This window comes from Mustela erminea, chromosome 7 (genome assembly GCF_009829155.1).
Source record: "Mustela erminea isolate mMusErm1 chromosome 7, mMusErm1.Pri, whole genome shotgun sequence".
In the NCBI taxonomy this organism is placed as follows: domain Eukaryota; kingdom Metazoa; phylum Chordata; class Mammalia; order Carnivora; family Mustelidae; genus Mustela; species Mustela erminea.
In genome coordinates, this window is record NC_045620.1 from 116,028,199 (window position 1) to 116,054,350 (window position 26,152).

General features: G+C 41.2%; 1 protein-coding gene across 1 annotated transcript; it reads left to right on the top strand.

The window, feature by feature from the left end:
* Positions 1 to 834: 834 nt before the first annotated feature.
* On the top strand, positions 835 to 25,367 carry NLRC4 (NLR family CARD domain containing 4). Its single transcript, XM_032353710.1, is given in 14 exon segments — positions 835 to 1,098; positions 2,337 to 2,791; positions 2,793 to 2,904; positions 2,907 to 3,136; positions 3,138 to 3,406; positions 3,409 to 3,474; positions 3,477 to 3,668; positions 3,671 to 4,205; positions 4,207 to 4,316; positions 12,003 to 12,170; positions 21,920 to 21,979; positions 23,182 to 23,240; positions 25,105 to 25,234; positions 25,237 to 25,367. Coding segments are annotated over 14 exon segments (2,781 nt in total).
* The last annotated feature ends 785 nt before the right edge of the window (positions 25,368 to 26,152 follow it).

Consider the following 26,152-nt stretch of genomic DNA (forward strand, 5'->3'; position numbering starts at 1 on the left):
ATGAGCAACAAGTGGGGTACTGGCACTGGTTCTTACTGTTTAGTCAGAACTGACTGTCGAATTATCATGATTTTTGTTAGCCAGTTGACATATGTTGCTAGCTTAAGATCAGCCCTTGTGAAAATATTTCTAATGTGGAGATTGGTAAATGCTACCAACCAGAGCCTTTTCCCCAGAGAACAAGTGTGTTCAATACTTAGCAGCAGAAAAAAAAAAAAAATACTTAGCAGCAGAGCACTGAAACAGGCGTGGAGAGGTTTAGTAGCTTGCCAAGGATACACAGCTTATAGCAACTGGCAGATCCCAAGCCAGTTTCATTACTCTAAAGACCACACTCTTACCACTAGATACCCTTTTATATTGAGGCATAAGACTGCTTCCCTGACTTCATTTCCAAAGAGAAACCATATTGCTCAGGAAAGACTCTCAGATTAAGGATGTGGACTTTGCAGAACTTTTCTTGAGGGCCTAGAATTCAAGCATTTGGCATTTCCATAACTCAACATGGGTTGGAGGTGGGTGTGGGGAGGGCATGACCCTACTGCTCTGGCAACAGGCTGCTGAGATGCACATTTTATTTATTTCTTCATTTATTTAAAGATTTTATTTATTTATTTGACAGAGAGAGAGAGACAGTGAGACAGGGGAACACAAGCAGGGGGAGGGGGAGAGGGAGAATCAGGCTCTCCGCTGATGATGCGATGTGGGACTCAATCCCAGGACTCTGGGACCATGACCTGAATCAAAAACAGACACTTAATGACTGAGCCACCCAGGGGCCTGAGCACATTTTATATAAATAAATAAATGTGTATATTTCCCCCCATTTCCTCAATGAATTTCATAAAGGAGAATAGTCGAGTCCTCATTCAAAGGATGGGAATGACTCTTATAAAGCAAATTGTGTATGAGCTATTTGTGTGGAATGTTCTGAATCATGAAGAAATAAAAATCATTTGCTGCGAGAAGGTCAAGCAGAAGGCTGTGAGAGGGATCATTCCCCTGATTTTGAAGAAGGGCTCCGAATCCTATAACCTCTTTCTCAGATCCCTTGAAAAGTAGAACTATCCTCTGTTTCAGGATTTGATTGGACAAAGCAAGTATCAACTTTCTTTTCTTTAAATTTTATTTTGTTTTATCTCTTTTCCGTGTTCCAGAATTCATTGTTTATGCACCACACCCAGTACTTCATGCTATATGTGCCCTCCATAATACCTACCACAAGGCTCACCCAACTCTCCACTCCCCTCCCCTCCAAAACCCTGTTTTTTCAAGAATCCACAATCTCTCATTGTTTGTCTCCCCCTTCAATTCCCCCCAACTCACTTCTCCTCTCCATCTCCCAATGTCCTCCGTGTTATTCCTTATGCTCCACAAGTATATGAAACCATATGATAATTGACTCTCTCTGCTTGACTTATTCCACTCAGCATAATGTCTTCCAGTCCCATCCATGTTGATACAAGAGTTGGGTATTCATCCTTTCTGATGGAGGCATAATACTCCATTGTATATATGGGCCATATCTACTTTATCCATTCATCCATTGAAGGGCATCTTGGTTCTTTCCACAGTTTGGCGACCATGGCCATTGCTGCTATAAACATTGGGGTACAGATGGCCCTTCTTTTCAGCAAGTATCAGCTTTCTTATATCTGTTCTACAAATAGAATAAACTATGAAGAAAGCCCATACTCCCAATGAGAGAATGTTTGCTCCCCTCTCTCTTTATGTCATTAGGTAGTTTTTGGTTCTGCAGAGGAAAAACTCAGATACTCTCAACAAAAACTACTAGATTACTTATCATTGAAGTCAAATAAGTCACTCCATGGTCAGGGATTAAGATTTAGTACAGTCTCATTTCAAAATCAAACTGGATAATGAAGGCATTCAAGAAGTTAACATGGTCATGGTTCTTGACATTCCTTAGTCCAGTGAGGAATTACTATTTTTAGTAATATTATCAATAAGTAATAGCTTTTATTTTGTTTCATGATAGATTTTAATCAAGGTTAAGGGTTGATCTGGGGAAAGTTACCCTTAACCATCCCTCTCAGCCAAATCCCTACTATTCTCACACACTTTCCTTAGCCCTAACACAGGCTCCTCCCATTCCTGTTTGCCTGAGACAAAGATCCTGTGGTGGGAAGGAGGAAACAGAAGGCAAAAAGGGAAGAGTAAATATTTGGAATCCATTGTGCTGGCTCATACTGGGGAAGGAAAGTCAGGTCACCAATGGAAGATCCTCCGCATAACTCCCTCTTCATCCTCGTGAACTCTAAGTTCTGGGGAGACACAGAATTGGGTCCTCTAACCTCACCTCTTCTCTTACTGGGCTTTTTCAGCAGATATCAGAAGAAGACTTAGATGATTTGACTTACAACCTAAAGGATTTATACCATATCCCATCTTTTTTGAACTTCTGTCCCCTGAGTAAAGATATTGACATTATTTTTAATTCGAAAAGCACCTTTACAGAAGGTGTTCTATGGAAGAAGGACCATCACCATTACCGAGTGGAGCAGCAGACCCCAAATGATCTGCTAGACACTCTTCAGAGCCCCTGCATCATCAAAGGGGAGTCGGGCAAATGGAAGTCCACTCTGCTACAGCAAATTGACACACTCTGGGCCTCTGGAAAGTGTGGGGCTCTGACCAAGTTCAAATTAATCTTCTTCTTCCAGCTGAGCAGGGCACAAGGTGGGCTCTTTGCAACTATGTGGGATCAACTCGTGCATATACCTGACGTAATCAGGAAGCCAACTTTCCTGGCCATGCTGCTGAAACTACAGCAGAGTTCTTTTTCTCCTTGGCGGCTACAATGAATTCAGGGCCCAGAACTGCCCAGAGACTGAAATCCTCATAAAGGAAAACCACAGCCTCCAGAATATGGGTGTTGTCGCCCCCCCACCACTGAGTGCCTGAGGCACATCAGGCAGTTTGGTGCCCTGACTGCTAAGAGGGTTATGACGGAGGACAGTGCCCAGACTCTCATCTGGAAAGTGCTGACAAAGGAGCATGCTGAAGGTTTGTTGTTCCAAATTCAGAAATCCAGGTGCTTGAGGAGTCTGATGAAGACCCCTCACTTTGTGGTCATCACTTGTGTCATCCAGATGGGGGAAAATAAGTTCCACTCTAACAACACTGATCCTTACCTTCTATGATCTGCTGATATAAAAAAACCAGCACAAACTTAGAGAGGGGGCTGCAGGTGACTTCACTCAGAGTCTGGAGTACTATGGAGACCTCACTTTGGGGGGGGCCATGTTTTCCCACCGATTTGATTTCCAACCGGAAGACATGTCCAGTGTGAATGAGGACACCCTACCAACAACTGGACTCCTCTGTAAATACACAGCTCAATGGTTCAAGCCCAAGTATAAATTCTTTCACGACTCATCCCAGGAGACCTAGCAGGATGCAGGGTCGGCAATTCACTGAAGTCTCAAGAACCAGAGGAGGTGACCAAGGGAAATGTCACTTGCAGAAAATGGTTTTCGTTTCAGACTTTACATCCAAGTATAGCAACCTGCTCCCGTACACCTGGATCAGCTACCGAAGCCACGGGGACTGTTTTGAAAGACTGCAGGAGTGTATCAAGATGGCAACCTCCTTGGGCCTCAGGCTCTCTAACACTAAGAAGCCTCTCTGGAGGCAAGAATCTATGCAAATGTGAAAAACACCACCATGCAAGAAACTCTAAAAGCCATAAACATCAATTCCTTTACAGAGTGTGGCATTAATTGATTCTATGAGCATATATACGAATCAGACCTGACTAAAGAATTTGAAGCTTCCTTTTGTGGTAAAAGCTTATATATCAACTCAGAGAACATCCCTGATTATTTATTTGACTTCTTTGAACACTTACTTAATTGGGTCAGTCCTCTGGACTTCATTAAACTTAACTTCTATGGAGAAGCTCTGGTCTCATGGGACAAGATCACAGGAGACACAAGCAGGCGTGGAGAAGAGTCCTCAGAAACCTACATTCCCAGCATGGCCATGTCTTTGTTCTGCAACTGGAAGCAGGAATTTAAGACTCTGGAGGTCACACTCCGGGATTTCAGCAAGTTGAATAAGCAAAAAATCAGATACCTGGGAAAGATATTCAGCTCTGCTACAAGCCTCAGATTGTGCATGAAGAGGTATGCTGGTGTGGCTCGAAGCTTTAGTTCTCTCCTCGGCACCCGTGAGAATAATTTTTGTCACTGGGGAAGCCAGTGCCCTCATCATAGAAGAGGAGCAGCACATCACACCCGTGACAAACCTGAAAACCTGGAGTATTCAGGACCTCCAGACTGTATGGCTGCCAGGTATTGTAAACATCAGCAGTTTAAGCTATAATCAAGCCCATTGGGGTGCCATGGAAATATTAGGTATCATATAGTTTTGCTTTAAATGTCCTAAAATGTCTATACTGCCTAGAGCAATCTATACTTTTAATGCCATTCCGATCAAAATTCCACCGGAATTTTTCAAAGAGCTGGAGCAAATAATCCTAAAATTTGTATGGAATCAGAAAAGACCCCGAATCACTAAGGAAATGTTGAAAAACAAAAATAAAATGGTGGGCATCACAGTTTTACCTGATTTCAAGTTACCTGATTTCAAGCTTTACTACAAAGCTGTGATCACCAAGACAGCATGGTACTGGCATAAAAACAGACACTTAGACCAGTGGAACAGAGTAGAGAGCCCAGATATGGGCCCTCAACTCTATGGGCAAATAATCTTCAACAAAACAGGAAAAAATATACAGTGGAAAAAAGACAGTCTCTTCAATAAATGGTGCTGGGAAAACTGGACAGCTATATGTAGAAGAATGAAACTTGACCATTCTCTTACACCATACACAAAGATAAACTCAAAATGGATAAGACCTCAATATGAGATAGGAATCCATCATAATCCTAGAAGAGAACATAGGCAGTAACCTCTTTGATATCAGCCACAGCAACTTCTTTCAAGATATGTCTCCAAAGGCAAAGGAAACAAAAGCGAAGATGAACTTTTGGGACTTTATCAAGATCAAAAGCTTCTGCACAGCAAAGGAAACAGTCAACAAAATGAAGAGGCAACCCACGGAATGGGAGAGGATATTTGCAAATGACAGTACAGACAAAAGGTTGATATCCAGGATCTATAAAGAACCCCTCAAACTCAACACACACAAAACAGACAATCATATCAAAAAATGGGCAGAAGATATGAACAGACACTTCTCCAATGAAGACATACAAATGGCTATCAGACATATGAAAAATGTTCATCATCACTAGTCATCAGGGAGATTCAAATTAAAACTACATTGAGATACCACCTTATAACAGTTAGAATGGCCAAAATTAGCAAGACAGGAAACAACATGTGCTGGAGAGGATGTGGAGAAAGGGAAACTCTCTCACACTGTTGGTGGGAATGCAAGTTGGTGCAGCCACTTTGGAAAACAGTGTGGAGATTCCTTAAGAAATTAAAAATAGAGCTTCCCTATGACCCTGCAATTGCACTACTGGGTATTTACCCCAAAGATACAGATGTAGTGAAAAGAAGGGCCATCTGTACCCCAGTGTTTATAGCAGCAACGGCCACGGTTGCCAAACTGTGGAAAGAGCCAAAATGCCCTTCAACAGATGAATGTATAAGGAAGATGTGGTCCATATACACTATGGAATATTATGCCTCTATCAGAAAGGACGAATACCCAACTTTTGTAGCAACATGGACAGGACTGGAAGAGATTATGCTGAGTGAAATAAGTCAAGCAGAAAGAGTCAATTATCATATGGTTTCATTCATTTGTGGAGCATAACAAATAACATGGAGGACAAGGGGAGATGGAAAGGAGAAGGGAGTTGAGGGAAATTGGAAGAGGAGGTGAACCATGAGAGACTATGGACTCCGAAAAACAATCTGAGGGTTTTGAAGGAGTTGAAGGAGCGGGGGTGTGGGAGGTCGGGGTACCAGATGGTGGGTATTAGAGAGGGCACGGATTGCATGGAGCACTGGGTGTGGTGCAAAAACAATGAATACTGTTACGCTGAAAAGAAATAAAAAATTAAAAAAAAACAAAAAACAAAAAACATGTCCTAATAGTTTCAACCACATGTCAGGACTTGGAAGGGAGGTGGGAGGACTGAGAGAGCCGTCCATAAGGGGGGTAAGGCTGTCATACTGGGAAGCACCAGGGACGATTCCAAGAGCTGAAGTTATAGTTTGACAGAATGGCAATATAATTTGTATGGTTGTGTGTGTGTGTGTGTGTGCGCTGTGGTAGGTTCAGCTTGTCTTCACTGACCTCTCCCCTGTTCTCAGCATCTCCATTTCTACCCAGCACCCACTGCCTCCTTGCCAAATGATACCCTTGCCTGCTTCAAGACTGGGAGGAAATCCAGCCTGTAAACTAATCACCTGTGGAAGCTGGTAGCTAATTGTGTTACTGGCTTCTTGTCCAGGAAACTGCATAACATACCCAGCCCCACCCAACCCCACGTATTATTCATTTTGAATTAAGATTTTGGAGGGGTGCCTGGGCGGCTCAATGGGTTAAGCCTCTGCCTTTGGCTCAGGTCATGATTTCAGGGTCCTGGGATGGAGTCCCACGTCGGGCTCTCTGCTCAGCGGGGAGCCTGCTTCCCCCTCTCTCTCTGCCTGCCTCTCTGCCTACTTGTGATCTTTCTTTCTCTCTCTGTATCAAATAAATAAATGAAATCTTTAAAAAAAAAAAAAGAAAGAAGATTTTGAGAACAGATTTTGTCTAACATGAAGAACTTTTGGGCATCAGACACATACATGTGGGGCCAGTCTTCCTGGGTAAAGGGAAGTTTTCCCAAAATTCAAAATAGTATTACAGGTGAATGTCTATCTGCCTTACCTGGGTAGATCAGCTTGACCTAGGTAGATCAGCCCTGCTGCCTAGAGCAGGGGATACTGGTGGTGTGAAACTCTTGGCTGGATGGAGCCTTGCTCTTCTTGACTGTAATCCAAGATAACTTTTCATTCACTAGATTTCCCATCAGGCTCTGCCTCACTTGTCACCCTGTAGAGAAAATTTCATATCATTTAAAAAAAATCTAGACTCTGTTGTACAGATAATTTTTGCAACCTTCTCAATGCAGGAATCCCTTCCATAAGATTCTGCATGGTCACCGGGACTTCATTAGACTAACTTCTGTGTCAGGAAGTTCGCCTCCTCCTCTTGATGGCTATTCCTTTGTGCTGATCCTGCACACTGGTTGTCTACGTGCTGCATTTGGCCTACACGTTGTACAGAATTGTCTTTTGAATGTTTGCCAATATTTTGTTCTTAATTTTTACAATTTATTTTTTGTGTAATATGTTCACGTGACCCAAATTATAAAACTGTCTACAACGAAGTCGCCTTCCCTTTCCCATCCCCTGGTCACGATTCTTCTCCCTGGAGTTGGCAGCATTTTGCAACTTAGAGATTACAGTGTGAAACTACAGGTTACTCATTTCTCTTGATAATTATAGGTCTGGCAACTGCATGCCCACATTTTCACTTGGTAACAATCAGCTAGAGCTTCCTGAGATGTTCCTATGCTCTGCGGACAAGATACATCATCTCTGTGTGGGCATGGCACCCACCTGTTCTACTTCTTGGAATGACACTATCTCCCTGGCCCTCGTTGACATTTGGGTTTGTAACCAGTGCTCATTCCTTCTTATAGCTAAAATCCAGTGCCCTGCCTTCGGCTTGGGTCACAATCCCAGTGTCCTGGGCTCAAGCCCCACGTCTGGCTCCCTGCTCATTGAGGAGCCTGCTTCTCCCACTCCCTCTCCCTTTCTCTGCTATTCTGCCTGCTTGTGCTCTCTCTCTCTCTCACTGTGTCAAATAAATCTAAAAAGTTTTAAAATCCAGTGCCCTGTCACTTCTACCCAAGGCTGGTTTCTATTTTTGCCCTCCGCATTTCTTCAGAATATTCCTCATTCATCCATTTCTTTGCTGAATAGTGTTGCACTGCATGGAGGTGCCGCAGTTTATCTCATCATTGCTGAAAGACATGTAGGTTATTTCCAGATTGGATAATTATAAATCAAGCTCCTATAAATGTTTGTATGCAGGTTTGGGTGTGAAAATAAGTTTTCCCTATTTTAGAGAGAGAGAGTGTGCATGCCCCAGGTGGTGGCGGGGGCGGGGAGGGGATGGAGAGGCAAAGAGCAAGGGAGAGGGAGACAGAGGATCTTAGGCAGGCCTCACACCCAGCACGGAGCCTCACCCTGAGATCATGACCTAAGATCATAACCTGAGCCAAAATCAGGAGTCAAACGCTTAACCCACGGAGCCATCGAGGCACCCCTGAAAATAAGCTTCCAGTTCACTTAGGTAAATACCTAGGGGTAGGATTGCTAAGCTATGGGACAAGCGCTTATTTAACTTTTTAAGAAACTTCCAAGCTATTTTCCAGTTTGTACCCCTTTACGTTTCCAATAGCAATATACGAGAGGTTTTGCTGCTCTGAATTCTCACGAGCACTTAATAATGTTTGTGTTTTTATTTTTGTCATTTTACAATTGCCCTGCTAGAAGAAAAAAAAAAAAAGCAGAAAACACCAAGTGCTGATGAGGGTATGGAGCAATTGGAATTCTGGTGTTCTGTTATCTCATCATACTTAGCTCATAAAAGTTGAAAACTTATCACGGGCTTGTTTGCCAATTATATACCTCTCTGACAAAGTGTCTGTTTAAGTTTTTACCTGCCTTTTTTTTTTTTTTAAAGATTTATTTATTTATTTATTTGACACAGAGAGAGAGAGGGAGAGATCACAAGTAGGCAGAGAAGCAGGCAGAGAGAGAGAGGAAGGGAAGCAGGCTCCCCGCTGAGCAGAGAGCCCGATGCGGGACTCGATCCCAGGACCCTGAGATCATGACCTGAGCCGAAGGCAGCGGCTTAACCCACTGAGCCACCCAGGCGCCCCTCATCTGCTTTTTTTTTTTTTTAAGAGTTTTTTTTTTAATTTATTCATTTGACAGAGATCACAAGTAGGCAGAGAGGCAGGCAGAGAGAGAGGAGGAAGCAGGCTCCCCGCTGAGCAGAGAGCCCGATGCGGGGCTCGATCCCAGGACCCTGAGATCATGACCTGAGCCGAAGGCAGAGGCTTTAAGCCACTGAGCCACCCAGGTGCCCCCCTCATCTGCTTTTTAATTGGGTAATTTATCTTCTTAGTGTTGAGTTTTGAGTGTTCTTTATATATTTTGGATACAGGCCCTCTGTCAGACAAGTGATTTGAAAATATTTCCTCCTAATCTGTAGCTAGTCTTTTCATTCTCTTAATGGTATCTTTCATAGAACAAACATTCTAGATTTAGCTGCAGTCCGTTGTTGCTTGTATGAATCACGCTTTTGGTGTGATTTCTCAGAACTTTTTGCCTAATCCCAGGTCATGAAGATTTTCTCCTATCTTTTCTTCTTAAATTTTTATGTTTTATAATTATATTTATGATCCATTAGAGTTAACATTTATGGAAAATATGATGTTTAGATCAAGGTTCATTTTTCTTGCATATGAATACCTAGTTTATTGAAATGACTATTCTTTCATGTTTGAATTGCCTTTGTACTTTCATCCAAAATCATATGGCTGTAATTATGTGGGTGTATTTCTGGACTCTATACTCTTATTGATTGATCATTTGCCAATACCCTTCTCTCCTTTGCTAATAACACATAGTGTTAGTAACTGGTAGTTTTAGAGTAAGTCGTAAAACTGAGTAGTGTTGTTTCTCCAACTTTGTTTTTTTCCAAATTTGTTCTGTGCATTTTAGTTCCTCTGCCTTTCACATTATTTATAGTATCAAACTCTTTGGGATCTTAGCTGGAATTACACTAAATCTATGGACCAATTTAGGGAGAACTAACATCTTTATTTTGTTGAATCTTTCAATCTATGAGTATGATTTGTCTTTCATCTAGATTTTCGTTCATTTATCATCATTTTGTAGTTTTCTTTTTTTTTTAAGATTTTATTTATTTATTTGACAGACAGACATCACAAGTGGGCATAGAGGCAGGCAGAGAGAGAGGAAGGGAAGCAGGCTCCCCGCTGAGCAGAGAGACCGATGCGGGGCTTAATCCCAGGACCCTGGGATCATGACCTGAGCTGAAGGCAGAGGCTTTAACTCACCGAGCCACCCAGGTGCCCCATTTTGTAGTTTTCATCATGTTGATCCTGTATATATTTTATCAGTTTTATATCTAACTTTTTCATTCTTTTGGAGCTATTGTAAATAGAATTTTATAAAATTGGTTGCCAATCATTTATTGCTACTACATAGAAATGCAATTGATTTTTGTCTGTTGATCTTATACTCTACACATTTGCTATACTCACTTCATGTCACCCCCCAAAATAGCAGGTTTATTCCTTCCTTTCCGATTTGTATTTATTTTATCTTCTTGCCTTATTGCACTGATTATGACTTGCAAGACAGTGTTGAATAGGAGGGTTGAGAGTGAATATCCTCCTTTGTTCCTGATATTAAGAACAAAGCATTCAGGGGCGCCTGGGTGGCTCAGTGGGTTAAAGCCTCTGCCTTCAGCTCAGGTCATGATCCCAGGGTCTTGGGCTAGAGCCCTGCATCAGGCTCTCTGCTCCGCGGAGGGCCTGCTTCCCCCTCTCTCTCTGCCTGCCTCCCTGCCTACTTGTGATCTCTCTCTCTCTGTCAACTGAATAAATAAAATCTTAAAAAAAAAAAAAAAGAACAAAGCATTCAGACTTTCACCTTTAAGTATAATGTCAACTGCATTATTTTTTTTAAAGATTATTTATTTATTTATTCATTAGACACAGAGAGATCACAAGTAGGCAGAGAGGCAAGCAGAGAGAGAGAGGAGGAAGCAGGCTCCTCGCCGAGCAGAGAGCCCGATGTGGGACTCGATCCCAGGACCCTGAGATCATGACCCGAGCCGAAGGCAGCGGCTTTAACCCACTGAGCCACCCAGGCGCCCCATCAACTTTAGTATTTTTGTAGATGACTTTTATCAGGTTGAGGAAGTTCCCTTCTCTTCCTAGGTTGCTGAGAATTCTTATTATGGATGGATGTCAGATGATGTAAAATGTTTTTTCTTCCTCAATATATCCGATCATGCAATTTTTCTTCTTTAGACTGTTAATACAGTGAATTATATGGATTGATCAGCAGATACTGAAATAGCTCTGCATTCCCTGTAAGAAGCCCACTTGGTGGTAGTATAACATTCTTTTTATATATGGCTGGAAACCTTAGTAATATCTTGTTGAGGATTTTTGCTTCTATGTTCATGAGTGATATATTGTTCTGAAGTTTTCTTTTTTATTTGTTATTATTTTTGAACTATTCTTTTAATTTATCCTCTGGGCCTGGGTTTTGTGTCATTTAATGACATCATAAAAGGGAAACTTTCCTTCCACTTGTATTTTCTGGAAGTGATTTTGTAGAATTGGTGTTTTTTCTCCTTTGAATGTTTGATAGGATTTGCAAGTTAAATTATCTGTTTCAACAGATTTCTTTTTTGGAAAATTTTAAGCCATAAATTCAGTTTCCTTTAAGCATTGTGTTAACTACAGATTTTGATATATTTTATTTTTATTTCTATAATTTTCAAAATATTGTCTAGTTTTCCTTAATCCATGCTTATTTAGAAGTCTACTGTTAAATTTATCAGTGTTTGGAGATTGTTATTTTTCTGTTATTATTTTCTAGTCCAATTCCACTGTATTTGGAGAACATGCTTTTAGATAAAGAAGACACCCATCTCTGACCTTACTATGGTTTTTCTCATGCTGCTGAGAGAATGACCTTCACATAGGTGACCTTTGTATGATCCAGGAGATGGGAGAGTGAGTTGAAAGAAGAACAACTCTCTTGCTTTTTATAACTCAAGGTCTCTACAGAAAGAACATGCAAGATCTCTGTGCAATGGTTCTTTGCTTTCTTTTCAGTCCATTAATCAATGCGTAAATCAAATTAACCTGATGCCCTAATGTATTTCCTTTCCAACTTTTTGCTGACAAACCTGAAGAAGATGAGTTTACTTCATCCAATGCATTTGTCTGACATTGGGAAAGGAATGGATTACATAGTAAAGTTTCTGTCAACTGAATCCTGTGACCTTGAAGAAATCCAATTAGTTTCCTGCTGCCTGTCACCAAATGCTGTGAAAACCCTAGGTACCGTTGCCTGCATTAACTGAATGAGAACAGTGTTGTGAGGACACAACAGATGTTGGTGAGGATGCAGAGAAAAGGAAACCCTCCTACACTGTCGGTGGGAATGAAAGCTGGTGCAGCCACTCTGGAAGAGTATAGAAGTTCCTCAAAAGTTGAAAATAGGAGCTATCCTATGACTCAGCAATTGCACTACTGGGTATTTACCCCAAAGATATAAATGTAGTGATCCAAAGGGGCACCTGCTATCCCAATGTTTATAGCAGTAATGTTCACAATGTCCACTGACATATGAATGGACAAAGAAGATATGGTATGTGTGTATATGTGTGTGTGTGTGTGTGTGTGTGTATAATGGAGCCACCAAAAAAAAAAGAAATCATCATATGTGTGTGTGTATATATATATATATATATATATATATATATATATATATATATATATGGAGCCACCAAAAAAAATGAAATCTTCCCATTTGCAATGACATGGATGGAACTAGAGGTAGCTCAGTCTTTAAGCATCTGCTTTCAGCTTGGGTCATGATCTGAGGGTCCTGGAATCGAGCTCCACATTGGGTTCCCTGCAGGGAGCCTTCTTCTCCCTCTCCCTCTGCCTACCTGCCTGCTGCTCCCCGTCTTGTGCTGTCAATAAATAAACAAAATCTTTTTTAAAAAATGATCTCATCAATACGTAGAATTTCAGAAACAAGGCAGAGAATCATAGGGGAAGAGAGGAAAAAATGAAACAAGATTAAGCTAGAGAGACAAAGAGTAAGATCGTAGGAAACAAACTGAGGGGGGGTGGAAGGGGGTGGTGGAGGGATAACTGGGTGATGGACATTGGGGAGGGTATGTGTTGTACTGAGCACTGGGTATTGTATAAGACTGATGAATCACAGACCCATACACCTGAAACCAATAATATATTATATGTTAATTAATTAAATTTAAATAAATAAATGAAAGAAAAGAAAATACTGTCCTGCCTTCAGGTTTTTAAGCATTGCATCTATCATATTAAAGGAAAAACATTCCCATTACCTGACAAGGTATATTATGTTAGGAATTGCTCTTGCTAGCCTTAACTATCTGAAATTCAACAATGCCTTTCCAATTTTGGGAAATATTTTTAAGGAATGCCTGTTGGGTATTCAAAACATGTAAAGATAAGTGCAACTGTATCTAAATGGGATCACGAATATCTTTTTTTTTAAAGATTTTATTTATTTATTTGACAGATAGAGATCACAATAGGCAGAGAGGCAGGCAGAGAGAGAGAGAGGAAGGGAAGCAGGCTCCCCGCTGAACAGAGAGCCTGATGCGGGGCTCGATCCCAGGACCCTGAGATCATGACCTGAGCTGAAGGCAGAGGCTTAATCCACTGAGCCACCCAGGCACCCCATGGGATCACGAATATCTTTAAGCAACTGTGAAATTATCCTGGAACAAACAGATCTGTAAATGACAGAAGATTCTACCCGACTCAGGCAGCTGATGGGGGGGGGGTGTCTTCATGCTATCTGTATTAGTCATCGATTTCTATAGGACAGATTAATCACCCCCCAAATAGTGGCTTACAACAAATATCAATATTATCTCACAATTTCTGTGGGTGAGGAATGTGGGAGCTAAGGGGTTCTGGCTTAGGCTCTGTCATGAGTTTGCAGTCCAGATGGTAAATGGGACTGCTGGAGGATCTGCTTTCAAGGCAGCTCCTCAATGGGTTGATGGTTTAATGCTGGCTGTCGGTTGAAGGCCTCAGGTTCTCATCCCTGGACCTCCCCGTAGGCTGTTTGAGTGTCCTCACAATATGGCAGCTTGCTTCCCTCAGAGCAAGAGATCTAAGAGAGAACCAGTTGGAGGCTACAATGTCTTTTAGAACCTTGGAGGTTTTAGACAGCCTTGGAGGGTCATTTCTGCTTCATCTATTGGTTACCCAAGTCAGCTCTATCCACTGTGGGGAGTGGTACAATACAGGGAAGTATATAGTAGAAGGCAAGCATCATTGGCGCCATCTTGAAGGGTGACAAACATACTCTCTAACAGCCTTGACTTCATTTCCCTCACAGATTGTCTAGAATATATTTGTAGTATACATACCATGAAACTTAAAATTTTAGCTGATTTTAAGAGCACAGTTCTGTGGTATTAAGTACATTCACCTTCTTGAGCAACCACCATCACCATCCATCTCCAGAACGTTTTCATCTTCCTTGACTGAAACTCTGTACCTGTTAAAAACTAACTCCCCACCAACTTCTCTTTTTAAAACCTTTTCTCTTAGGGATGCACATGTCTCTAAGTGCTTACGCTGCTGAGCCTAATAGTGCTTCTCTAACAGTGCTTTCAGTTCTGGATCTTTTCTTCCTTTATTTCCTAATTCTACCTCCATCTCCTTTACCTACTCCCTTAACCCATCAAATCATATAATCCTAGGTGTCATTCTTACAGGTCCCTTCTCTGTTCTTGGTGATATTGGAAGCAAGTGGCTTCTGTGACAGACTAATTAGTTAGCTAATAAATAATCCCTGTCAGGTAACTTCATACCTTAAGCGAATTGAAAAGGGTGTGTCTTTTCAAGAGGGCCACTGGAGAGTGCGTAGAATTAGAATCAGGGGCACCTGGGTGGCTCAGTCTTTAAGCGGCTGCCTTCCGCTCAGGTCATGATCCCAGGGTCCTGAGTTCGAGCTCCGTGTCAGTCTCCCAGCTCCGTGTCAGTCTCCCAGCTCAGTGGGGAGCCTCTTCTCCCTCTCCTTCTGCCTGCTGTTTTCCCTATTTGTGCTCTCTCTCTGTCAGATAAATAAAATCTTAAAAACAAAAAGAATTAGAACAGATGTTGGGGAGATATTTTTTAGGCAGAAGCCTTTTAGCATCTTTCAAATCTTTAAGTAGGTATCAGCCTGATTTGCCCACTTCTCAGGCTGGCCAGTGAGAGCAGAGAGGAGATGGGATATCTAAGGAAGTAAGAACTGAGCTAGCCAGTAAGTTGCCCTTTGACTTGAGTTGCCTAGTGCCTGATAGCCTGTACATGGAAATGAGAAGAATAAGTGTAACAGAAGGCAGCTGACTCTTGGAAATTTAGCTGCAACAATGTACCTTCAAATGCAAGTAAAAGCGATATCACAAAATGAACAATCCAATAGGAGTAACTACTTTATTCTCAAAGTGTTTTTATTTTTTAAATTTTTATTTATTTTAAAAGATTTTATTTATTTATTTGATAGACGGAGATCACAAGTAGGCAGAGAGGCAGGCAGAGGGAGAGAGAGAGAGGAGGAAGCAGGCTCCCCACTGAGCAGAGAGCCCCGTGGGGCTCCATCCCAGGATCAAGACCTGAGCCAAAGGCAGAGGCTTAACCCACTGAGCCACCCAGGCGCCCCCTCAAAGTGTTTTTAAGAAGAGTTTATGGAATAATCATGACATCCTTAATAAAAGATAACATTATTCCTCTTTTATAAAGCAGCAGGCCCAGAAAGTTGTTGTACTAAAGCAGGGAAAGTGTTGGAGATAGAAGAGGAGGAGTTGTTGAAGTGGGGAGAGGGAGTAGATGCTGGCACTGCTCCCCTCCAGCTGTTTCCTCCACTTCGCACAGGTATAAAAAGCAGTCTGCTTGTGCTTGAGGCATAAGCTGAAGAGGGAAAGCCAAACATTCTCCGTCTTTGGTCTCTATCAGCTGATGAGACGGCTGTTTAGAGGCTCCATCTTTATAAAGTGGTCCAGTGCACTGGTTTTGGGGTCAGACCTGCCCACCCTTTCCACTTGATAGGTGGACGACCTGAGCAACTTAAAAGGTCTCTAAGCCTCAGTCTGCCCGTCTGTCAAAGGAGAGTCACTATAATATGAACCATATAAGTAGTTACTGTGCTAATCGGTAATTAAACTAATGCATAGAAAGAAGTTCAACATTGACCTACTGTAAATGCTCAATGAATAGTACTGTTATTTTCTTCTGTGGGTTTCAAAGGGAACCAAATACTAGGTTTATCTTCCTTTTGAAGAGAACCTTTCTCATCTTGCAAAATAAGTAAAATTTATAAAAGTAAAACCTCTCACTTTGTGTTTAAGACTCTTCACAACAAAACCTCAGCTTACCTTCCTCTCCACCTTTATCTTTTTTTAAAAAAGATTTTATTTATTTATTTGACAGACAGAGATCACAAGTAGGCAGAGAGGCAGGCAGAGAGAGGAGGAAGCGGGCTCTCCGCTGAGCAGAGAGCCCGATGCAGGGCTCGATCCCAGGACCCTGAGATCATGACCTGAGCCGAAGGCAGAGGTTTTAACCCACTGAGCCACCCAGGTGCCCCTCCACCTTCATCTCTGCCATGCCTCGCTCCCTAAATGAGGTTCCACCATCATGAACTTCTTGCTGTTCCCTTTGTACGTGCACTTCCTCTAGAATGTTCTTTAACTTCTCTTACGATCCCTTTGAGACCTAACTTAAATATCTCCTCCTATGCCCTCTCCTCCATATGCCCTCTCCTCCATACCCCCATATGTAACTTAGCCTCTTTTCTAGAGCGTTTTAAGCTTTTTTCTTACTATGACCTTCCATTAAAAATACATTTTATCTCATGATCTAATATTAGCACATACATCCACATTAAAAAATTTCACAGAAAGTAATTATCTTATGCTCTGTAGGACACAATCTGTTATTTTCTATTCGTTCTGTCCTATTTCACTTAAAACAGATGCTGATTGCAACCCAATAAATTTATTTCATGTTCCTCTAAAGGAGGGTACACCCTGCAGCTTAGAAAAAACAGTACTCTAATCCACCTGCCACCAGGATGTCAGCCTAGATCCAAGACTTGTTTCCATGGTCACTTCTGGCTCTGACTCTCTGCTCCCGGGTGTCTCTGGATTTGGGTCTCCTTGCCTTCTGCAGCGGTTCCTTTCCCCTTCTCCAAGTGATTTGGATGGGGAGAAGAGTCACTTGTCACTATACAAGAAGGCTCCCGTATAATTGTGGATATAGCAAGTCTACTGAGTACTTATGGGTAATTGTGAAGGATAATTGTGATAGTTCTGAGCAGCAGATAACAGGTAACATCAGGTAACATTGGCACTTCCAAGCTCTCAAAGAGAGCTGAAATGTTTCTGCCTGTTTAGGCTGCAGCAGCTGGTCAGTCGCCATCCATCTCCATCTCTTATAGCCCCCTGTGACACTCTCACAGCCCCCAGTACCACAAGCCAATTTAGGCATTAACATTTTTGGGGGGGGAGTGGTTTGTGATTTTATTTTTATATTTTTAATTTTTTTATTAACATATAATGTATTATTAGCCCCAGGGATACAGGTCTGTGAATCACCAGGTTTACACACTGCACATAGGCATTAACATTTAATGATGGACATATGTGATAGACACCACACGGGAATGAAGAAAGTGTAATGAGAGACAGATTCTCTAATTGAAGAAAGACGACCTGATGAGATGCAGGGAGAAAATGAGATGTGGCTGCAAGGTGTGAAATTAGATACAATGGTTGGGATGTACTTTCCCGGCAAAATTCTAAGCCTAGGTTGTCCTTAAACTTCCACTTTTTCTGTGCCTATACTCAGGATACCGGGGAACATCACCTAATTTGGCAGATAGGTATGCTACAAATTCACAGTGACAAATTTCAACAAAAATATTTAGAACTGGATGGTAATGCTATGTACCAAAACTTGTGGCATGTAGCAAAAGTAGGGCTTGAATAAAATTCTCATAACCTTCAGAAGACTGAAGATTAATGTTTCTAATTTAGGAAGCCAGAAGAACATCAGAGTAAACCCCAGGGTAGTAAACATAAGAAAATAAGTCAATGACACAGAAAATAAAAATACACTAAAAAAGAGTAATAAAGCTTGAAGTTGATTTTTTAGAAAGAGTAACAGAATAAATAAGAGGCAAGCAAGACTGAAACACTTGGTTGGCTCAGTCTGTAGAACATGTGACTCTCGACCCTGGTGTAGTGAGTTGAAGTCCCATGCAGAGTTTCCTTTAAAAAAAAAAAAAAGTCAAGCAAGATTGCTCAAGAAAAGATAGAGTGACATAAATAATTTCATTAGTCAAAATGGAGACAGGCACATGAATGTTTGTAATAGCTTTATTCATTATCACTAAAACCTGGAAGCATTGGAGATGTCCTTCAATAGGTGAATGGATAAACAAACTGTGGTATAGCCATAAATTGTATATTATTCAGTGGTAAGAAGATACAAGCTATGAAGCCACGAAAAGCCATAGAAGAAACTAAAATACATATTGCTAAGTGAAAGAAGCAAGTCTGAAAAGGCCACAAAAGGTATGAATCCAATTACATGACATTTCCGAAAAGGCAAAACTGTTGAGACAGTAAAAAGTTCAGTGACTGTGGGCATTTACCCAAAGAAAAGAAAAACACTAATTTGGACAGATATATGCACCTCTAGGTCTATTGAAGGATTTTTTTTTTTTTTTTTTTTTTACAATAGCCAAGATATGGAAGCAACCCAAGTGTCTACTGCTGGATGAATGAATAAAGATGGTATATATACACGGTGGACTATTACTCAGCTATAAAAAAGCAAAATATTGCCATTTGCAATATGGACAGACCTAGAAGGTATTATGCTGACTGAAATAAGTCTGAGAAACAAAAATACTGTGTGATCTAAAATCTGAAAAATAAAACAAACGAACAAACAAACAACAAAATTAGAAACACAGTCATAAATACAGAGAACTAGTGGTTATTATGAGAGGGGAGTAAGGTGGAAAGATAGGTGAAATAGGTGAAGGGGATTTAGGGAATTAGAGGAACAAACTTCCAGTTATAAAATAAATAAGTCACGGGGGTGAAAAGTACAGCGCGGGGAATACAGTCAGTTATAGGTGACAAAGAATAACTACTCTCGTCATGAGGAACATTGTGCAATGTATATAGTTGTCAAATCATTATGTTGTACACCTGAAACTAATATAATATAATATAATATAATATAATATAATATAATATGTCAGTTATACATCAATTTAAAAAAAGTTCCATGGTTTTCTGGAGCTCAGGAGGAGGGGAGAAAGGGTTGAACAGGTACAGCACTGAGCATTCTCTTAGGACAGTTCAAATATCCTGCATGATACTGTAAATGTGCATACATGACACTATTCATTTGTTGAACCCCACAGAACTCTGTAGTGCAAAGAGTGAGTCTTAATGTATGCAAAGTAAGCGATCATTTAGCGGGTGCCTGGGTGGTTCAGTCAGAAGAGCATGCGACTCTTGATCCCAGGGTCATGAGTTTGTGGCCCACATTGGGTGTAGAGATTACTAAAACAAAACAAAACAAAAAAGCAACTTAAAAAATCATTAGGGGTATCTGGGTGGCTCAGCTGGTTAAGCATCTGCCTTTGGTTCACATCATGATCCTACAGTCCCGGGACCAGGAGCTCTGGGGGAGCCTTCTTCTCCCTCTCCCTCTGCCTGCAGCTCCCCCTGATTGTGCTCTCTCTGTCAAATAAATAAATAAAATCTTAAAAAAAAAATCATTCAGGAGGTCTGGGAAACCCGAAGATGGAATGAAGAATGCAGAACACTCTAACTATACTAAAAATTATGAAACTAGCTCACTAGGGGATAAGGGGGGAAAATGCTGCCCTAAATAACTTTGGCAATGAATGATCTGTCAAACTAAAGGCAAAATAAACTTTACATAAGTGCTCTACTCTAACTGATAAAGTTATATTCAGTTGGGGTACAAGTTAACAATTTTGATACTGCTATATACATTTACACTGGAATAATTAAGTAAAAGGATGGCAGATGGTGGAAGCTGGGTTTTTCATTGCTGGAGTAGCAATTTATAGCAAGAGGAGGAGGTTGGAAAATCCATGTGGTATAAATTAGATTTGGAGACATCAGTATGGACTCATTTCATGTTTACTTGATATCTATGGTCACATATACATATACACCGTGAGATAATAGAAAAAAAATATTGGTTTCTTACCCCAGTTCCTGACACAATGCCTGAAACCTCTGTAAGTTCCTAGGTGATAAGAGCACTAGGAGCATCTTTTGTTCCAATGTGGTGACTCTGGGTGGGCTCCTCATGGCTCCTGGATGGAGGCTGGTCACAGAGAGACCAAGCCATAATTAGAAGCTGGGAATTTTCATTCTCACCCCTCATCCTCCAAAGAACAGAGAGGGGCTAGAAACTGAGTTAACAGTTGATCATGCCTACATGAGGAAACCTTCGAAAACCCCAACAGCACAGGGTTAAGGGAACTTCCAGGTTGGCAGACAAATCCATGCCGGGAGGGTGGCGCACCCCACACTCCATGGGGACAGAAGCTCCTATGCGTGGGATCCTCCCAGACCTTGCCTTAGGTTAGCTCTGCATCTTGTTGTTCATCTGTATTCTTCAATAAACTGGCAAATGTGATTTCTGGAGTTCTGTAGCCGCTCTAGCAAATTAGTCAAACCTGAGGAGGGAACATGGGAACCTCCAATTTGTAGCTTAATTAGACAGAAGTTGTGGATAACCCGGGGACTACCACTTGTGATGGACATCTGAAGTGAGGTGGGGGGGGAATCAGTCTAATGGGACTGAGCCCTTGGCCTGTGAAACTGGACATGATTTCCAGGCTGATAGTGCAAGAACTGAGTTAACTTGTAGGACATACACCTAGTGTCACGGAATTGCATGATGTGGGGAAAAGCTTTCACATGCTTGATGACCAGAAGTGTCTGAGTGTTCTGTATGCATAGTTAAAGGAGACACAGGGGAGGAATGGGAGCTAGCATGAATGGAGTTTTTCTTACATGTGTACATACACATATTCTTTGCTCTGTCAGCTGAGAGGACTTAGAAGCAATGGCACCTCAGAAGCAAGAAGCACTCACTGTACCCAGATTTTGGATTCTAATACCATTCTCTAATAAAGGGAACCAGGGGGGACAGCTGGGTGGCTCAGTCAGTTAAACATCTGGCTTCGGCTCAGGTCATGATCCCCAGGTCCTGGGATCGAGTCCCACATTGGGCTCCTTGCTCAGTGGGGAGCCTGCTTCTCCCTCTGCCCCTCCCCCTGCTTGTACTCTCTCTCTGACAAATAAATAAAATCTTAAAAATAAAAGGGAACCAGGGCCCTTGACAAAATGGCTAATTCTAGGACTAGGGCAGGAAATGTATAAGCTTAGAGCATCATACAATGCCACAAAAGTAACGAAGGGCTCAAAACAAAGAATCAAACAAAAGACACCCACAGTAATAGGAGAAAGTCAAAGTGATACAGAAACCAACTGAAAGAGCTCACAGTAAAGCTGCGCAACTGGAACAATAAAATAAAGTAGCATTGGATTATATCCCAAAGCATAAAATAAATATCCATGAATTCATACTGATATAAATTATTGAATAAATGAACAAATAGTGGGGGAGATAAATCTCCTATACAAAACTGCAAATAATTATGTATATAACTTTGCCCACAAGAAAGTGGAGCCTAACTCCAACTACCTAAGTGGAGACTGCCCATAGTGACTTCCTCAGTACTGGTATAGACATTTCACAGAGGATAAATGGAACACCACCTTAGCCAGGTGATCAAGGTCAACATTAGCATTGACAGACTGTGTTAATAGTTTGTATCCTGGACATATAAGGAAAATGATCCTTTACACTTCCGTGATCTTCCTCTCCCAATTCCAAAACCCCAATCTAATCAGAAAAACATCAGACAAGTCCTACAAAATACCTGACCAATACTCCTCAAAACTGTCCAGGTAATCGAAAACAAGAAGAATCTGAGAAATTGTCACAAGACAAGAGGTTCTATGAGGAATGTAAGGATACATGATGATTAAATGTAATGTGGTATCTTGGATGGAATCCTGGAACAGAAAAAGGACAGTGGTAAAAAGAAATCTCAATACACTACAGACTTAATCAGGTACTGATACCTGTAAGTATCAGTACTGGTTTATTAATTGCAGTGAATATGCCATGCAAATATAAGATGTTAATAATAGCAGAAGCTAGGGGTGGAGTGTACGGCAACTCTGTGTACTATGTTTGCAATTTCCCCATAAATCTAAAACTGTTCTAAAAAAAAGAGAGTTTGTTTAAAACATCAAAGGCAAGGGTGCCTGAGTCGTGCAACTGGGTTAAGCATGTGACTCCTGGTTTTGGTTCAGATAACAATCTTAAAGTCCTTAGAGATCTTAGGGATGGAACCTTGCATCAGGCTCTAAGCTCAGCATGGAGTCTGAGACTCTCTCTTCCCTGCCCCCTCCCACCCACTCTCTCCCTAAAGTTACCAAATACATCTTTTTACAAAGGTCAAAGGCAAAAAAGGAGTCATATTCTAGATTAATCAGAAGTTTAAAAGATATGAAAATCCATCAACTGTGATACCAAAAAAATTGAAACAAAGAAAACATGTTTTCAGAAAAATATAATTTCCCAAACTGATTTAAGAATTAGGAGAAAATCGGGATGCCTGGGTGGCTCGGTTGGTTAAGCAGCTGCCTTTGGCTCAGGTCATGTACGAGCGTCCTGGGATCGAGTCCCACATTGGGCTCCTTGCTTGGCAGGGAGCCTGCTTCTCCCTCTGCCTCTGCCTGCCATTCTGACTGCCCGTGCTCTCTCTCTCTCTCTCTCTCTCTGATAAATAAATAAAATCTTAAAAAAAAAAAAAAAGAATTAGGAGAAAATCGGGGAACCCAAGTGGCTCAGTCAGTCATGTGTCTGGCTTTGGCTCAGGTCATGATCTCAGGGTCCTGGGATTGCTCCCTACTCAGTGGGGAGTCTGCTTCTTTCCCCCTCTCTCTGTCTCCCCTTCTTTGTGCTATCTCTCTCTAAAAAAAAAAAATTCAAATAAATGTATCAAAGATATAAATGTAGGAGCTGAAACGAAAAATTCTGAAGAAAATCTAGGAGTAAATCTTCATGACTTCAGGTTAGGCAAAATCTTAGATATGACAAGCAAACACAAATAAGAAATAAGTTGGACTTTATCAAGATTATAAACTGTTGTGCTTTAAAGGGCATCGTCAAGAAAGTGAAAAAAGAGCCCAGAGAATGGCAGAAGAGTTTTACATGATGGCAAGTTATGTATCTGACAAAAGACTACTGTCTAGATAAAGAAGTCTTACAATTCACTGATATAAAGATAAATAATTCAATTTTTTAAGTAGGCAAAGGTTCTGAACAGACATTTCTCCAAAGAATATATATAAACCATAAAAGATTCTTTTTTTTTTTTTTTAAAGATTTTATTTATTTATTTGACAGAGAGAGATCACAAATAGGCAAAGAGGCAGGCAGAGAGAGAGAGGAGGAAGCAGGCTCCCTGCTGAGCAGAGAGCCCGATGTGGGACTCGATCCCAGGACCCTGAGATCATGACCTGAGCCGAAGGCAGCGGCTTAACCCACTGAGCCACCCAGGCGCCCCTATAAACCATAAAAGATTCTTAATCATAGGAAACAAAGTGAGGGTTGCTGGCAGGGGAAATGTGGTAACTGGGGGATGGACATTAAGGGAGGGCATGCAGTATAATGAGCACTGGGTGTTATATAAGACTGATGAATCACTGAACTCTACCTCTGAAATGAATAATATATGTTAATTGAATTTAAATTCAAAAAAAATCCCCTGCAAGTGTGTGTGTGTGTGTGTGTGTGTGTGTGTATACCGTCAATAAGCCAGAAAGGATGCTCAAAATCATCAGGCATCAGGAAAATGCAAATCAAAGTCATGATGAAACCCCTCTTCCAAACCACTAGGAATGTTTATAATAAAAAGGACAGATAATAACAATTGTTAACAAGGGCTTGGACAAAATAGAACCCTTATATCCTGGTGGTTGGAGTGTAAAATAATACAGCACTTAAAAAAACATTCCAGCTTTAAGTTCTTTGTTAAATTCCTTTGAGGTGGCAAAACCTGCTGCTAACAGAGGAGAAAAGCTGCCCTTTAGGGAAGGAGCCTTACATAGAGACAAGAGATGTGGCTGAGTGCATTCCATGCTAGGAAGCACATGGAAAAGAGGCAGAGGCTGAAAGGCTATAAAGGTGAGTCCAAGAGAGCAGGGCGAAAAATGCTTCCAACCAATAAAGATGGGCTTCTTATGGGAAGGAGGAAGAGAGGAAAGAAGCCTCAGGTATGATTAGGTTAGGCACAAGCTCAAGCTGGTATAACAGTAGACCCTCCCACACCATGACTTACAGAAGACAGGACTTTATTTCCCTCTTCAGTCCAGTTATTTCTCTCTAACAGTCCAGAAGTGAGCCGTCCAAGCAGGTGGGTGATGTTCTGTGCAAGCTTTCACACCGAGAAACCTACTTTTTGGACCTCTCCATTCCTTAGGCTATTGTCTTGGACTTCATGCCTAGGATATCCATCTTCCCTTTGCAGGAGTGCCCTATTCTGAAATGAATGGAGGAGGTTCCATTAGGGAGCATTAAAAAAAGACAACCCCAAAAACCCAGGTCTGAAAGAGGCTCACTTACTCAAGTTTACAGTTAGGAATATGCCATACCCAAGAAACAATAGTTAGTATTTGGTTCTCAAGAAGAAGAAATGATCTAAGGTTGATGAAGTCTCAGTCCAGTTTTGAAAAACTGTGACAAATATTTAACAGCATCTCTTACACCTCAATTTTAAAGTCATCTTCCATTTCCTGGAAAAATCAGGAAAAGTGAAAAAATATGTAATTGGTTTATATTGGTCTGCTATACTGGTACCAATTACTATCAGGTTTTCTTACACTTTAGGAAAAATATAACTTGTAAATATAATGGAGCAGACTCACAATCATTGCCCTACCTAGAGAGCATTCTAGGATTTCTTTAAGCAAAACACAGTCCAAACATAGCCATTTCTCTTAAAAAAAAATTTGTTTCACTTCCAACTAACATACTTACTTCTACTTTTTCATCCAGGTGCATTTTTGAAAAGAAACATTAGAAAAACTTTCAGCAGTTGAATTTGGCAAGAAATTATATGAGCAGTGATAGATCGCTTGCCTTCAAGAATGTATTTCAGAATCTTAAGCAATTAGTTTAGGTTTTTTTTTTAAACCTCAGTACTACAGGATTTTTGCATTAATCAGGAAACTTAGCCATGTGTTATCAAAGTTAACTTTTGTGCAAAAAGCTAAGCATGTTGTGTGGCAGTTTGATGGTGACGATATTAGTGTTACTAAAGGTGTTTTTAAACTAGTAACTTAGGGGAACCTGGGTGGCCCATTCGTTAAGCATCGGCTTTTGGCTCAGGTCATGATCCCAGGGTCCTGAGATCAAGCCCCACATCACTCTTCCTGCTCAGCGGGAAGCCTGCTCCTCCCTCTCCCACTTCCCTTGCTTGTATTCCCTCTCTCTCGCTGTGTCTCTGTCTGCCAAATAAGTAAATAAAGGCCGTCATGAGCCCATGAATGCTCTGGGTAACCCATTACTTTTAGCCTGGTGACTTAATAATCTTTGCTCATCCAGTGCAAAAGTCTGAAAGTCTGGTGCAATCCATTATATAACCTAAAAATGATCCTTTCTCAACAGTGTCTGCCTAACTTGCCCTTTCCAAACTTTTTCTTCCTTTCCTGATAACAGGATGATGTGTGACATCATGACCTCTAGCTGGCCTTTTCCATGGAAATTTACTTCCTTAGTTTCATCATTCAGTTGGCTCAGTGGGTTAAGCCGCTGCCTTCGGCTCGGGTCATGATCTCAGGGTCCTGGGATCGAGCCCCGCATCGGGCTCTCTGCTCAGCAGGGAGCCTGCTTCCTCCTCTCTCTCTCTGCCTGCCTCTCTGCCTACTTGTGATCTCTCTCTCTGTCCAGTAAATAAATAAAATATTTAAAAAAAAAAAAAAAAAAAAAAAAAAGGAGGAGGATGGAGGATGCCAGGAAAACAAGACCTAAGAAGAGGAGGAAGTGGGAGGGAGTTCCATCTGACAAGATGTGTAATAGCTCTGTGTCTTATCACAAGTATGATTACTAGGTACTTGAAAGGATCATTT